Raw genomic sequence first — 15,109 nt, 5'->3', positions numbered from 1 at the left:
CAAAATCGTGCAACTTCTTCTTTTTTTTTTAAATCATCATAATCATCTGCTTTTGTTCGTAGATATGGGATGCTATACAGTCCGGGGCTGCTCTTAAGGACCCGTCCATCCTCTCTAGATTCATTCTGCTGACCTTCGCAGTGCGTATAAACAGTTTCTTATACGTGTGTTAGTTTTGTTTATTAATGACTTTATGTGTGACTTTTCTGTTTTTTTTTTTTTTTTAAGGATTTGAAGAAGTACCATTTCTACTACTGGTTCTGCTTCCCGGCACTCTGTTTCCCAGAAGGCATCAAGATTGTCCAACAACCGTCTGTGCTCGAACAAGTTTTCTCAGCAAAACAGGTTGACTCTTAAAGTTGAACTTTTTCATTCATCACATTTATTCACAGGTATTTCTACACTGTGCCGTGAAATACGTTGTGAGTTTTGGCCTTTCGTACGCGCACCTTTTGAGAAAACTCCTTCTGGGGTGAAGACTTTCTGAAACTCTATTGAAGGCGTTTATGTGTAGACGGGGAACACTGAGGTTTGGGTTTGTAACTCCACACTTAGAGCCGGTTACTCCTCCGGCTGACATCATTGCTCGACGCTGTCACTCTTGTTCTCGTGCGATTTTGTGCGATAGCGGACGTAACCCAACTAGTGCTTCAAATGTGTCGATGGGCGCCTGAATGAACAACTTTGTATCTTAGACATCTTCGCATGTCAAGTACACCATTTTTAACTTGGCATGCTTTTGAAAGGCATAACGGTGCATTTTGAAAACTTGAGAATTTGGCGTGTGGACGGGATTTTTTTTTTTTAAATGAAGGAGGAAAACGAAAGAATACCCGCCTAATGTCAATTTATGGATGAGATTTCCCAAGTAAGGAACAGGATCAGGCCCCTTCACTCTAAAGCCTCGGTTCTGTCAATAATTGTAGGTTAAAGAACATTACGATAAAGTGATGAAAAGGGGGAAAAAAAGACTTGTTACTGTAACTCTGGTAAATGTGGGTTCAAAGAGTTTTGTGCTCTTGTGTGAATAGGCCTCATGAAGGTAGAGTTTGGCATTATTTATGAAACCAGCTGCAGACTACAGCGATGGCAATCTCTCTTATCTTTCTACATTTTTCCCACACTTCCTAGTCAAGTGTTTCTCTCTCTCTCATATCAGCTTAAACAATCAGAGTAGTTTAACACTGTGGCAGTTTATTGCTGAGATTCACGAGCTTAAAGACAACATCACAGCCGACTAAAGATGGAACGGCTCTCTGCGAAGAACGAGCTCGAATCCAAACATAAAGTTACTAACCAGTCTTTGTATCATTAGAATGAAAAAAAAAAAGTGTCTACCTTCTTTTAACTAACCTAGTTTTCAGCAGAACTTGAGCGTTTATCATTCAGATAGTGGCAAAATGAAACCGCAGTAATTATGTTTGTCTTGATAGAAATGATTCATAAATGGATTTTCAATAAAGGAGTAGAACCGTTTGAAAGAGTACAACATTTGCTTGGAGGAAACCTGAGGTTAGACCGAGTCAGTGTGATCTGACTCGGGGAGTCCTGGACGCAGCTGATGGTATGTTTCTAAGAAAAAGGGACTTCAGGATTACCTTTCTCATCCTCTCACCATTAACTTCACCTTCAGAGGACATGGATGCTAGTTATCATTGACCTTTCAGACCTTGCTATATTTATTTCTGACACCTAATTATTTTTCCTCCCTCAGATCGCAGCCCTGCAGGAGGCTTATGACGGCCTGTGTATCAAAAGAGGGACCACTGCAGTACCTTACTTTATAATGAAGTACACAGATGATGCTGTTCAGATGGCTGCACTCGGCGACTGGGATGCTTTCTTTACTGACGCCAAGAAGGTGCCTTTTTAGTCTCTTCAGTTTTTTTTTGTTTTTTTTCCTGGTGAAGTATTTCATCTGGAAGTCCAAAAAAATAAACATAGAAGAATGAAGAGATTTGAAAGTCAAATACCGGGTACAAAGATAAGTACTGTAGAGCTGGCTCATCCTTATCCTCCTCCCATCAGACTTGGTTTTCGTAATACCACATTCACTGTCTCTTGCTTGCTCCCACACACACAAACACACATGTATATACACACACACACACACACACACACACACACACACACACACACACACACACACACACGCATACACACCCTCACACACAGTAATGTAAACACACCTTGTTTGATTTTTCTAGGTCACTGTGGGCGTGTATGATCCTTGTACTCTGTCTCAACATCCGGGCTGGCCGCTAAGGAATCTGCTCGTCCTCTTAGCCAACCGATGGTAAACTTTAGTTCTGTTTTTGTGCTGTGTGTACATGAGGTTGTGTGCTGTGTGTGTGTGTGTGTGTGTGTGCATGCGGGTTATGAGTGCTGTAAAGGGATGAGGAAGTTCTTCAAAAAGAAAGCAGTTAGTTTAGGGTTGAACTAAATTATGAATGTCTTTTGAGTGAGGGATGTGAAAAGACAGGAAATTTTTTTTTTTTTTTTAGAGGGCAGGAAATTCCAGTTTGGCTCTAAAGCGTTGGAATCAGGGCACAAACATCTGTGTGAATCAAAACGCTGCACGACCTCTGAAGTCAACGTTATTGCTTGAAAAGCGTTCGTCATATACGAAACAAAACTTAAAATTAGATGTGTTATGCACCTCTCGGATGGAAAAAAAAAAAAAAGAACCGTTGGCTGAATCTTAGTCACGGTGTCGAAAGTGTTTTGCGATGATGAGACGAACTTGATTCATCAACTTTCTTTCGAAATGGAAGCAGATTCCCAAACATGAAGACTGATGTTCGGATTCTGCTCTGTGACTCAAACGTTGTCCAGTTTCCAGAAATTCACTTGGCAATATCATCACTCACGTCATCATGCCAAAACAGGAGTCAAACTTTCCGGTCAGTTCAGTTTATGTCTGCGCACATTTTATCAAAATGTTTTTTTTATCCACAGATTTCAAAAATGTCCTCATGAAAGGAAGTTATCCAGAAAGATTAGCAGTACAAACACCACACATGTGACTGAAGCCTTCTGCCTTATAATAGATGTTAGTTTTGATGCCACAGACCATGCGTTGGATGGTAAATGTACCTGGAGCTTATCTAGTCTTCATGGTATTCAAAGCGTCTTACAATGCATGTCACGTTCACCTATTCACACACTAATTGCAGAGGCTGCTGGGTAATGTGCCCAACAGTACTATTCCATTCACACGCACTTCTACGCCGCACGCCATCCTTGTAGCAGCTCCAACAAATTGTAGTTCATTGTCTAACAAAAGTAACACTTTCGCATGTGACACCAGGAATGAACCCTCGAGCTCTCTGGTTAAGAAGTTGACAGATTCTAACACCGAGCCACAGCCGCTTGACCACTACTATCGGTCGATGGTTAACCCATAGTACACAATGTATGACACACACACACACACACACACACACACAGCAAACAGCAGCTGCTGCCTGAGGAACATTGTATAAACACACACTTGGCATGCAGCGTATTATGTCCTCTTGAACCTTTTAAAAGCTGTCAGCTGAAGTTCTAGCTGACCAATCAGCGTGATTTATCTCACTTTACGTGTAAGTTCATTGATGTGAGAAAGCCACTTTGTTTTTTTTTATTACTTTTTTAATGTGAATTAAAAAGTGCATAGGATTCAGTTAAAAGTGTACCTTCTCTGTCAGTCTTGACACCTTGAAGTATAACATGAGAAATACTGATTCCCTCGATTAACACATTCAACGTAACATCACATGCATTGCTGGGTTTACTGACTCAAGTTGTTGCCGATGCAAAAAAACAAGAAACACATGATGTACAGACGCCAAATTTGTTGTAAACATATTCTTTTGTTTCTGCTAAAAAATGTCCATTTTGATATGGGGCTTCATTAGAATTCTCTGACTATTGGAGCCAGTCTCAAGTGGACACTCAAGGAACTGCAGTTTTATTACGCTTCTGCATTGGCTTCATTTTTTTTTAACGCAGGAAGTCACTCCTTGGCTTTAGTGTGCACTCCTAGTATTTATGGTATAGCCTTTTAATCTGTAACCTGTGCATTATGTGCAATTTATTTTTTTCATTGAGAATTCCTATTTTCTTGTATGTTGTTGTCAGGGGTTCAAAGCTGGACACGGTGGAAGTGCTGTGTTTCAGGGACAGAACTCTGCAGGGGAGCCGCTCCATTCAGCACAGTCTCATCTTCCAGATCAAACTACCCAAGCTTCCTCTCAATTCAGGTAATCTCCATTCAGGTTTTGTTAGTGTCTGAGCTCTTCACACTACCCACCGTCTGTGTGTGTGTGTGTGTGTATGTGTGTGTGTTGATATATCATATGCCTCTCTGCATTAGTTCTCATTCATATGAGTGTGTGTATGTCAACTATGAAAAATGTTCCTGCTTTGAACCCTGAGTGTAAATTTACTTTCCACTTTGGCTGCCTGCTTTCTTTTCAAATATCACACTGCTTCTCTTTGTATTGGTGTATCTGTTGGAAGAAGGGATGAAAGTCATTTAAATGGTAATAGCAGAAAAGGGAAGGTGGAAGCTTTGTGATCTGTGAAGGTTTTGTTGAGTTTAGATAAGGTGTCTCACTTAACCTTTTCAGCCCAACCGTCATTTTAATGAACTCCCACAGGGATGTTTTCATGCTGCAACAATCAAATCAAGCTTTTCTTTTTTTTGTTGCTGAGCTGAAATTTGCATCGACTAATGTCGTTTTGTTGTTTTGAAACAGATGAATCAATTTACCTCAGACTTCACCCGGCTCAGCTCTGCGCCGATGAAAAAGTGTTTAACCCGTCAGAAAGAAAGACATATTTCATGGTGCTTTAAAACCAACACATCAGTTTCAGACGTACATCGTCACAGCCTTGTTTGATACACACTGCGTAACAAAGTCACGTTCGTACATTTGGCAGCTAAAGCTCGAGGCAAAGAGAAAAGCCGTATCGTACATTGCATCAAAAGCTCGACTAAAATAAAAAATGTTTTCAAGTGAGCAGGTACGATGAAAGGATCGTAAGCTCTTCACTAACTAACGTGTCCTTTCTCCTCTCAGTCTCACTGCTCCTGCTCACAGCTGTCTAACATCCATACGCTACTGATGTTCTACTTTTACTTGTTGTCTTTATTACTTGTGTCTATTTTCTGACTTCCTCAAAGCCCTTTTACAGCTCAGGTCACGCCCCCCTGTTCACACCTGTCCACACACTGACGACAGTGGTTGCTATGTAAAGTGAAGATCAAAAGTAGCTAATCCATTCATGATGACGAGAGAGCACACTGAGGTTAAGTGTCTTACTCAAGGATCCATCAGACATGTAGCTCCACACTGATAATTCTCCCTCTCAAGTCCACCTCATAAAACACCTTCTTTCCCTCCTCTGCTCTTTCACTCTATCTCTATCGCTCTTTTGACTAATTGTTTTTCTTTTTCTTTTCTTTCTATTTTTTTCTTTCTTTTCTGATTGTTATTATACTTCATGTAGTTTTGTACTATATGTGCTAGTTGTTGTCACTTGATGTGTGTTTACTGAAACCTCATTATTTTGCTTTAACTCATTTACTTATTTTTCTATTACATCTTGTAACTATTGTCCTATGCCTTTTTCTGTTTTGTATTGTCTAAATCCCTTCTCCTTGTTTCTGTACTTTATTTGCCATGTGTATCTCACCAGTTTGTCACATTATTGCTCAAGGTGTAATATAAAAAAATTAAAAAAAGACATGTAGCTCCAGGAGCTGGGGACCTTCCGGTACAGGAGACGACCAACTCTACCAACTGAGCCACAGCCGCCCGTTCATGCTAGTGCCTGATATGTTGTTGTTATGTCGGCCTGATGGATGAACGTTGTACTGCCCCTCACAGCAATTGTAAAGACAAACTGGAAATATCAGAAACCAAGTCATTGTACATTTATGTAAACTGAGAACATCTGTTGGGTTTTTTCACATCCAGACAGACACATCCCTGCTGCATTTTCTAAATGTAAGGTTGCTGCTTTGTCCCTTTTATTATAAAGGCATTAAAAAGGATAGAGCCAGTGATCTCGGAGGTGGATGTATCGACACATTTGTTCATGATGTTTCGTGCTAGTTAAACAACGTGTCACTTGTTGTCTCACAGCATGTCCCAAGAGTGTCGGCTGGGAGAAGAATCCTAAAGGGGCCATGGGACCCCGGATGGTCAACCTCAGTGAATGCATGGACCCCAAAAGGTGATGAATGTTGTAGATGATAACGTTGACTTTAGCCCGCAGCTGAAGACAATTAAAACACACACGTGTATGTATGTATACACATGTAGGAAATATGTATGACAAAAAATGATCAGTCTTTGTTGTTTGATGGTTAGGCTTCCACAATAGATATTTTTTTCTTGACTACAGGCCTCAATGTTTTTTTTATGACTTAATATACAAATATTTCGTTCTCTAATCTGCTCGTCTGCAGGCTTGCTGAATCATCAGTGGACCTGAACCTGAAGCTGATGAGATGGAGGCTTGTTCCCTCCCTGGACCTGGACAAGGTGGTCAGCACAAAGTGTCTCCTACTAGGAGCTGGCACTTTGGGCTGCAATGTAGCCAGGACTCTAATGGTAAGGCGATAAGTGTTTATAGATGGACAGACAGACTTGACAGGAGGCGGAACATTTGACAGTCAGGAGTTTTTCTCATAGGGATTAATGAGGAGGTTTGGATCTTCTGGACTAGCACCCATACCCTTCAGAATCAATGTTTTACATTGAAGATTGTGTTGAGGTTTTTACTAATGGATGTGATAATCACTCACAGCAAGCGGCTCTTACATTTTCCAAATCCCATCTCACTGAATGTTAAAAACTCAACGTTGAACATTGTATCTTGATTGAGCTTCAAATATGAGGTCAAAAAAATAAGACACTTACATATTTAGGATAAAATTAGATGACACTTCAGCAGACTTTTTTTGGTGCACACCTCGAGGCGAGCTAAAGGGATAAACACGCAGATCACAATCTGTCTTTACATAACAGCTGGAGGGCAGGTTGGAAACATACATTGATCCCCTGCAAAGGTGGATTACAGTGCAAACTACAAATAGTCAGAATATAGAAGAAAGGTTTTCATGCTAAGTGGAAAAAAAGGGTGAAGATTTTATCCGGATTTAACTTTGACTTCACTGCAAGGAATATAAACAGTAAGAGACTTAAACGTATTTCTCCCAAAGCTGCTGTAAGTCCTTGAGAAAAGAACCTCAGGTGATTATTTGTTAACTGTAGTTCGAAGTTGACAAAAGTGACACTTCACACCGCTGATCATGTTTCTGCAACATGTCCTGTCTTACGAGGACTAACTGTTTTTGACTTTGATCACACGGCATGTAACAGCATTATTGTTTGTTTTTTTGTTTGTTTGTTTTTTTAAATCAAGGGACCAGATCTAAACCTGCTATCATAAACGTTTTTCATTGAACAAAATCTGCTAGTTCTTAGTTTGTTTGTTTTTTGTTCAAAATGCAGACTTTCAGCTTTACAGGAGCTGTTTCCACTTGTTCATCAGCTTCCTTCCATCTAAGTGCCCTGAACACGCATGAATTGATTTACCTTCACCGTCATTCCAAAGCCTTGTTCTGTTGCAACACATTCAAGGAAATGTGTTTTGTTGACTGTTAGACACATAACTTCCAGCTTAATCACTACATTTAAGTGTTGTCTGTGGACGGCTGCTTCTAGTTATTATGTTCATAATAGGTGTCTTTTTTTTTTTTTTTTTTCTTCTCAGTATTTCATTGACACTTTTGTGGGCACATCCGTCTGACAATGACTAATACCCTGGTGTAATGTTAAAGTGATATTAATGAAGAACTGTGAGAATGCACAAGTGTTGTGCTGCCTGCAGACTGATGCGTCCATTAGTCCCACATTCGAAGTAAAATAGCTTTAATTTTTAAACACGCACTGGGAACACATCCACTTGTCTGTTGTTGTGAAAGAAGCTCTGCTGAGGACAATGCTTTCAGTACATCAGGCTGAGTATGTAAACATGTTTTGTTGTTTTTGTTCTCTAGGGATGGGGAGTTAGACACATCACATTTGTAGACAACGCAAAGATCTCGTACTCTAATCCCGTCCGGCAGCCGCTCTATGAGTTTGAAGATTGCCTTGGAGGGGGAAAGTCCAAAGCCATGGCCGCTGTCGACCGACTCATCAAAATCTTTCCTGGAGTGGTGAGTGTTTTAAAGTGAAATATGGACGCTTATCTCTCTTCGCGTGTGAGGGTCACGTCATTTATCACCCTCTGGAAACCGGAAATTCTCTCATCTGCAGGTCTTTATTTTTTGACATCTGACGTGTTTTTACTGTTTGCCTTTGTCGGATTAACCAAAAACTAGACAAACACATTCTGATCATTATTATGCCCACATAATCGTATTCCTGTTTGTTTGGTCGTGTCTGAGATGTGACAGCCAAACAATGGCGGCAATGAAGTGTCGGGTCACATGAATATTACTGCGGTTGCTTTCATTACTTTCTTAATGAATGAGCTGGCTCTCTGGAGATGATTAACTACAGTATATTTACAAAAAAAACCCCACACAGCCAGACGATCGCAGCAGGGCTCCATTTTGGTGCACCTTTCTTTTATGAAGCAACCTGGAAACACGAGGACTGAATGTGTCGAGTTTAGGAGTCATGGACTTTAGAATGCCACAATTTCAGTTTCCTTTTAAACTTGTCAGGTGACAAGTCCAAGTTTTTTTTTTTTTTTTGTCTCCTCGGTCAGCTGTTCCTGACCTTTTAGTGACCGGAGTGAAGCACATCAACCAGAAGTCCTGCATTCTTTTGAAGTCATTTGATAGTAAGGACATTGACAATGCATTTTGGTGTTATTGATGCTATAGCTAGTATCATCTTAGATTGTTTTTTAAACTGACAAAGGAGCTCCGATAGCCTGGGCGTTAAGTCACGCGCTCCGTGTACAGAGGCTATAATCCATGTAGCAGCGGCTCTGCCCTTTGGTCTGTGAGGGACGATGCTCCAGTTTTTCTGATTTTTAAAACTCAATCAGGTAAGCTCTTACAGATATCTTAGTATAGACATTGAGACAACCTTCTTGTCTGAAAAACCTTAAGTTGACCGTTCCTGTTCTTTTTATACAGCGAAGACTGGACAGGTTCAGAGTAGTGAGGTTTGATGAGACGACCTTGTTCGTGTTGTCCAGGCTGTGTTGGAAGTGTTCTCAGGTATGGGAAGTCGGCGTGCTGCACTACTCTCTCTGAGCAGCTTAAACCTAAGCTTCTCCTTTGGTGCAGACTTCCATGAAGGGGACGGAGAGGACTGGAAAAAAAAAAGCCCCCCCCCCTCTCCCCACGGTCGACGTGTAAGCAGGCTGTTCTTCTCAGGCGAGCACTGAGTGTCGTTTGACCCGTGTCACATCCTTTTCTCTGAGTACAAAACTCTTACCACCTGGCAGATGATACACAGTCCTGCAGCGTTTATTGTTATAGCCTTGAGCCTTGCTTGTGATTTACATTTGTATGCGTGCTTCTCTGTTTACATGTGGAGTGTTGTTTATTCATGACGTTAATGTGCGCAGCACTGAAGTTCAAGACAAATTCCCCGAGACAACAATTCAACGTATGGTATCGTACAGTTCCCCCTTTTTCTCTTCTAATCGGCCACTTTCAAACACTCTTGATTCCTACTCCACAATGTTAATTTGACAGATGTAGATACCTACAGAAGATTGTACAGAAACTACATGAACATTTTACAGAGTGTGATGCATTATAATATAATTGGGGCGGCGGTGACTCAGTTGGTAAAGTCGTCGTCTCTCAACCGGAAGGTCGAGGGGTCAATCACCTTCAGCAATAAAATGTATACACTGACGTAATATCCTTGACTTTTCTGAAAAGTGCACGCAATCATTTAGACACGGGCGTTTGATCTATATGATCATGTGAATCTTTCGAACCATCATTTTGAAGTACTATTTCTTTCTTTTCCCTCCATTAAGCGTTAAGCTGTTATTCCTTTTGAAATGTATATTGAGACGCCTGCATGAGAGTATCACAGCACAGTCTGTGAGATGAAATGATCCTCCCCTTGGGGGGGCTTTGTGGTCGCTTGTGAGTTTTGAGTGTCTGAACCGGTGATCTTCATCTCTCTGGGAAGTGCATGATTGAAGTCTCATCTCCATGCTATTCCCAACGCTGGGCTTGCAATCAGCACTCTCTCATAGCGGCTGTTCTTGATATTAGATTGGGCTGCTATTATAGTGTCAGAGACAAACACACCTGTGATGTCTCATTTAAATGCACACAAATAATTGCCATGTCAGCAAGTTGACGTCATCTTTCTTTCTTTTTTTTTTTTTTTTTTTTTTTCTCTCGTATTCTTCTGGGGGATGAAATGTAGAGTAAAGAACAGGGGTTCAAGATTTGATGGATGGCTCCGTGCTGCCACCCATACGTGCCCTCCTATTTTTAATCAATGTGGGTGTATACAGTCTGTGTCTCTCTCCCCTGCTAGTTTTCCTTGAGATACAGGGGCATCAGGTGTCAAGACGACAGATAGAAAGACATCTGAGCACAGGAATACATCAACTGAAGTAAGAGGAGCTGGTCCATCCAAAGTCAAAGTGTTGAAGAAAGGTTCAAAGCAGATTTCATAAATCGCCCGTGGACAAATATTGTTGCCTGACATTTAAAGGAAAGTTTGTCGTGTGAGCCTCAACATCTTTGTTATCTTTAAACTTTTGGAAATGTTTATGTCAGATTTGCTTAGAGATATTAATGTTAGAATTTTTGGATTGACATGAAAGGCTGTTTCTCCTTTTCAGAAAAGGAATATTCCACAATCGTGACGGTTTAATTGGCTGTTGTCGAGGTTGCTTGTCGTGCAAACTTTACAGTGTCATTACCATCTCCGCAGCCTGAAATAACCCCCCCCGGAATGCTTAGCAACACCGACGTCAAAGTGAACTGTAACTTCGAGGCTTGGTTGACAGCTCCCACTCTTGAAATATGGAGAGTGGTGAAGTAGATCCACTAATTCTGCTAAAGTGGCATTTCGTCCCGTGAAGATCTCCCACTTCATCCCTGCCCCTTTCCGTCCTTCTCCTTGTCTCTGAAATTACTCTTGACATTTCCATTTGACTTACTGTCAAACGTGCAATCTCCCGAGATAGTCACGGAGGAGAACGTTTGGAAATGGACAATAAATGTCAGTGAATATTTTCTGTGCAAAATGAAAATGAGGGTTTTTCGGTTGAACTTTTAATACTCCACTATCAACTTCTGCAGGAGAGCCAAATCCATCTTGGCTTCAGGTCAGCTGAGGTGATGAACGGATGATTTATTCTACAGAGGGATTGGCTCCTTATGAATTCGTTGAGACTTGTGTGTCATTCAGCCGAAAGCCCCCGGTTGACAAATACATAATGTGGCTTCCCATACAGCTGCCGATTAGATGACCAAGACTCAAAATGCACAAAAAATAATGTTCCCTTTTTTTTGTGTGTAGGGTTTTTCTGTGAACAATTAGGAAAATAAACAAATGTATTATCTAAAATTTATTATTATGTATTATTAAACCTACAAAGAAAACATTATTACCCATAGAGAAAAACATGGTATTTACATAATCAATAATCCACCGAGAATGCAAGGTCCTCTTTCTTACATTTTGACTCAGTTTTCTTTTTTTTTTTTCTTTCTCTGCTTCTTTTCTCATCTCTCCTCCCTGCAGAATGCAGAGGGATACAACATGAGCATCCCCATGCCAGGGCACCCAGTAAATTTCTCTCAGGCCACTCTGTCCCAAGCTCAGAGGGATGTGGAGCAGCTGGAGAAGCTCATTTCTGAACATGACGTTGTCTTCTTGCTGATGGACACCAGGGAGAGCCGCTGGCTGCCGACAGTGATCGCCGCCAGCAAAAGGAAGGTAGGACGGAACAGTGCAGTGCATACATGAAACTAACAGAAGCCTGACCAGTGGGGTTGGGCCAGAGATGGGGGAGAGGGGGGCTATTTAGATGAAGGCTTAGGGTGTCATAACTTTACTATACTAAACCTATTATCCCATTGATGGGGTTTGTGTTTTGCACGTCACAGTGTGGCACCATCCTCTCATTGAAGGTGTTTAAGGATATAAAACCACCCTGTTAATTAAAGTTACAGACCTTTTGGACAGCTTAAACAAGAGTTAGTATTTTTAATTAAAGGCAAGGTTGGTCAATTCTTCGATATACACTTTTTAAGATTTTGGTTGAAATTGTCTGCACTGCAGATCCCGACAGACATGAATAATTTACGCGCCCTGAAAAAGGAACAAAGAAAATCCATCCTCTGTAGAAGTTGTAAGCCTGGGAAAACTTTGACCAATGTCTACCAAGAGGTACCGAATTGATGAACCAATCAGGTCTCCCTGTCTACCTTTTTCTTTATGTTTGCTGAGTACTTAAAATGGGTTATTTAAAACTATCCCAAAAGCCAAATCATCATCTTTAAGGCAGTAACTTTGACCTTGAGAGATTAAAAAAAAAAAAGAATTAGTTGATGAAAAAGTGAGCGCGAGAAAAATGTATCATATGATAGTAATCTGTTATATGTTTAAAGATCTGTTTCTAGATTTTTTATCCACATTATCATATCCTGTAGTTTATGTAAGTAGACATTTCAAACACAATGTTGTTTTATCTGCATGTTGCTTCGTCTAAATACACTTTAAGATGGGAAAGCTTTCCTGCACATTATTCACAGTACTCACAGGACTTTTGTCAGAAGGCACGTCTTTGTTTATCCGTCCTGATTATGTCCTTCTGAAAGCTGGAAATTGAAAATCTGAAACACGTTTGACTTCCCCTTCAGGTAACTGTCATAGCTGGAAGTCATTTTGTCCTCTGTCAAATCTTTTGTTGGTCAATTCAAATTGTATTTGTTGCCAGGCAACATCCGATTATTGAACACTGTGTCAGGAACTTGTAAGCCTCCAGTAACACTCGTGTACTGCAGCATTAGCCGTCGTTAAGGGTTTTGGGGCTTGCTAATGTTGTTTTCTTAATGGCATGCTTTGCTGAGAGGTTATTTGGTCTGTTGTGCTGTGGGGCTGTTTCAGACTTCACAAATTGGCTTCACAGTCTAGTTGTATTGCTTCTCTGAAAACTCCAGATGCTCTTAAAATTGTTAAGAGCCTATTAATGATGTATGTAATAGCTTTCTGAAATCATTCAAGCCCTTCTTGCGTGTGTGAAAAAGCAATTTAGTTAATTATATTTTGTTGAAATGTGCTGTGCTCTGTGAAAATCTTTTAATTACACGACTTTACTGTAATTGTTGTCTGTCTCTCTTTCAGCTCGTGGTGAATGCGGCTTTAGGCTTCGACACGTTTGTCGTGATGCGCCACGGCCTGAAGAACCCGCCTGTCAGTCAGCAGAGTGTCACCGCAGCGACGGACTCCTCCGCTTCCTGTTCTTCTGCGTCCTCTTCGTCCTCCACGCCGGCCGGCTCTGCTCCCACTGCCCCAGGATCCTCTCTGTTCTCCAACATCCCAGGGCACAAACTGGGCTGCTACTTCTGCAATGATGTCGTGGCACCAGGAGATGTGAGGGGAAAAAACAAACAAACAAAAAAAAAAAAACATATACTCCGGAAATGTAGTAACACAGAGCTCTGATGACGAATAGAAATGAAAAAGGAGAAAAAGCTGTGAGAGTAAATCCGTTGGAACGTTAAATGTTTCCTTCAACCAACACTCATTTCAAAGATTTCTTAGAAAACGGGTCTTTATTTTGCGAAAGGTGCCACTAATGGATCATGACTAAGTTACTATGAAACATCAAACGACAGTATGCAGTCACCATGACTCATCAGATTCATGAATCATATTGCTGGGTCATATGTAGGACTTTTTTTTCAATTGATCGATTTTCTTTTTCGATTGATTATGGGTTTTTTATGACTTCATTTTAGAGATAGGACAGTAGACGGGGAAAGGACTTTAAAGGACTACATCCTCATTCACACTAACCACTTAGCGACCAGTGGCTCCAAATATCCATCATTTATTCATCGATCGAGCTATTTCGCCACTAATGTTCAGTCCAAGTTCCAATTAAGTCACTTTGCATAAGACCAGCATCTAAATAGACCAGCACCTAAATCTGTTGACATTTTCAAGACCAAAATGTTGTCTCCATGAACACATTTGACTGTGTTCATGGAGTTCTGCTGCTTGGCTCTACCAACTGAGCTGAAACCAGAGTTCCATTGGCCAAACTTTTTACCACATTTCCCTGCCCCGTTAATCACGCTGTTGTTCATGTACATTTCTTCACACTGCTGTTGTTTTTTTTTTGTTTTTTTTTCACAAACAGTCAACCAGAGATCGGACTCTGGACCAGCAGTGCACAGTCAGCAGACCAGGCCTGGCCATGATAGCTGGAGCCTTGGCTGTTGAGATGATGGTGTCCATTCTGCAGCATAGCGAAGGGTAAGCGTTCGGGATCCCTGGGGTGTGACGCGATTTGATTTTAAATTCTTTGGGTCATGATTGGATTCAGAATCAATTTTCGATTTAAATTCTGATTCCATGGATTCAAAGTCTATGTTTGAATCAGTCCATGCTTCAGTATCTACTTACGTCATCTGTGAGACTGGCTGGATTTCTTGCTGCTCTGTTTGGCATTCTACTGAGTTAAAGAGCTCTTAGCACTTAGCAGGGAAAAATCGATTTTCGGAAGTTATGAATCTGTTTAAAATCTGAGAAGATAGAATCTGTGCTTTATTTGACACGATCACCTTACTCTATCAGGACAGCATAGACAGCAATGACTGTTTCTGATGCTTGCGTTCTCTGTATCGCAAGTTTGTGCCTCTCGTGTCATCTTGCCTCAAATCTGAAAAATGTCAGCTCCTTAGCAAATAAATGATTTCAGATAACTGCCTTTGATATTTCCTCTTCTGACTGACTCCACAATCAAACTCTATCTCTTAAAAAATTGTAAGTTCTTGAGGGGTCAGACACTGACCCTGTCCAATGGGCAGTTCTAACCACCCGTGGGTATCTGAGTCCTTTTATCAGAGCTTCATGCTGCTACTAAAAAGAGACTGTGC

At 40.9% G+C, this 15,109-nt stretch overlaps 1 protein-coding gene across 2 annotated transcripts in view; it reads left to right on the top strand.

Moving 5' to 3' along the window:
• The window catches only part of atg7 (ATG7 autophagy related 7 homolog), a 52,833-nt gene that overhangs the window by 2,673 nt on the left and 35,051 nt on the right, over positions 1-15,109 (top strand). For both annotated transcript variants that reach the window (XM_079342118.1, XM_079342117.1), the window contains exons 5-15: positions 63-140; positions 229-345; positions 1,715-1,861; positions 2,208-2,296; positions 4,126-4,247; positions 6,138-6,228; positions 6,464-6,608; positions 8,060-8,218; positions 11,745-11,939; positions 13,350-13,598; positions 14,371-14,486. In XM_079342118.1, the coding sequence (XP_079198244.1) occupies positions 63-140; positions 229-345; positions 1,715-1,861; positions 2,208-2,296; positions 4,126-4,247; positions 6,138-6,228; positions 6,464-6,608; positions 8,060-8,218; positions 11,745-11,939; positions 13,350-13,598; positions 14,371-14,486 (1,508 nt within the window). The remainder of the gene's footprint in view (positions 1-62; positions 141-228; positions 346-1,714; positions 1,862-2,207; positions 2,297-4,125; positions 4,248-6,137; positions 6,229-6,463; positions 6,609-8,059; positions 8,219-11,744; positions 11,940-13,349; positions 13,599-14,370; positions 14,487-15,109) is intronic.

The sequence above is a fragment of the Symphodus melops genome (assembly GCF_947650265.1).
Source record: "Symphodus melops genome assembly, chromosome: 4".
In the NCBI taxonomy this organism is placed as follows: domain Eukaryota; kingdom Metazoa; phylum Chordata; class Actinopteri; order Labriformes; family Labridae; genus Symphodus; species Symphodus melops.
The sequence above is the reverse complement of the archived record's forward strand: the minus strand, read 5'-3'. Positions and strand labels throughout refer to the sequence as shown.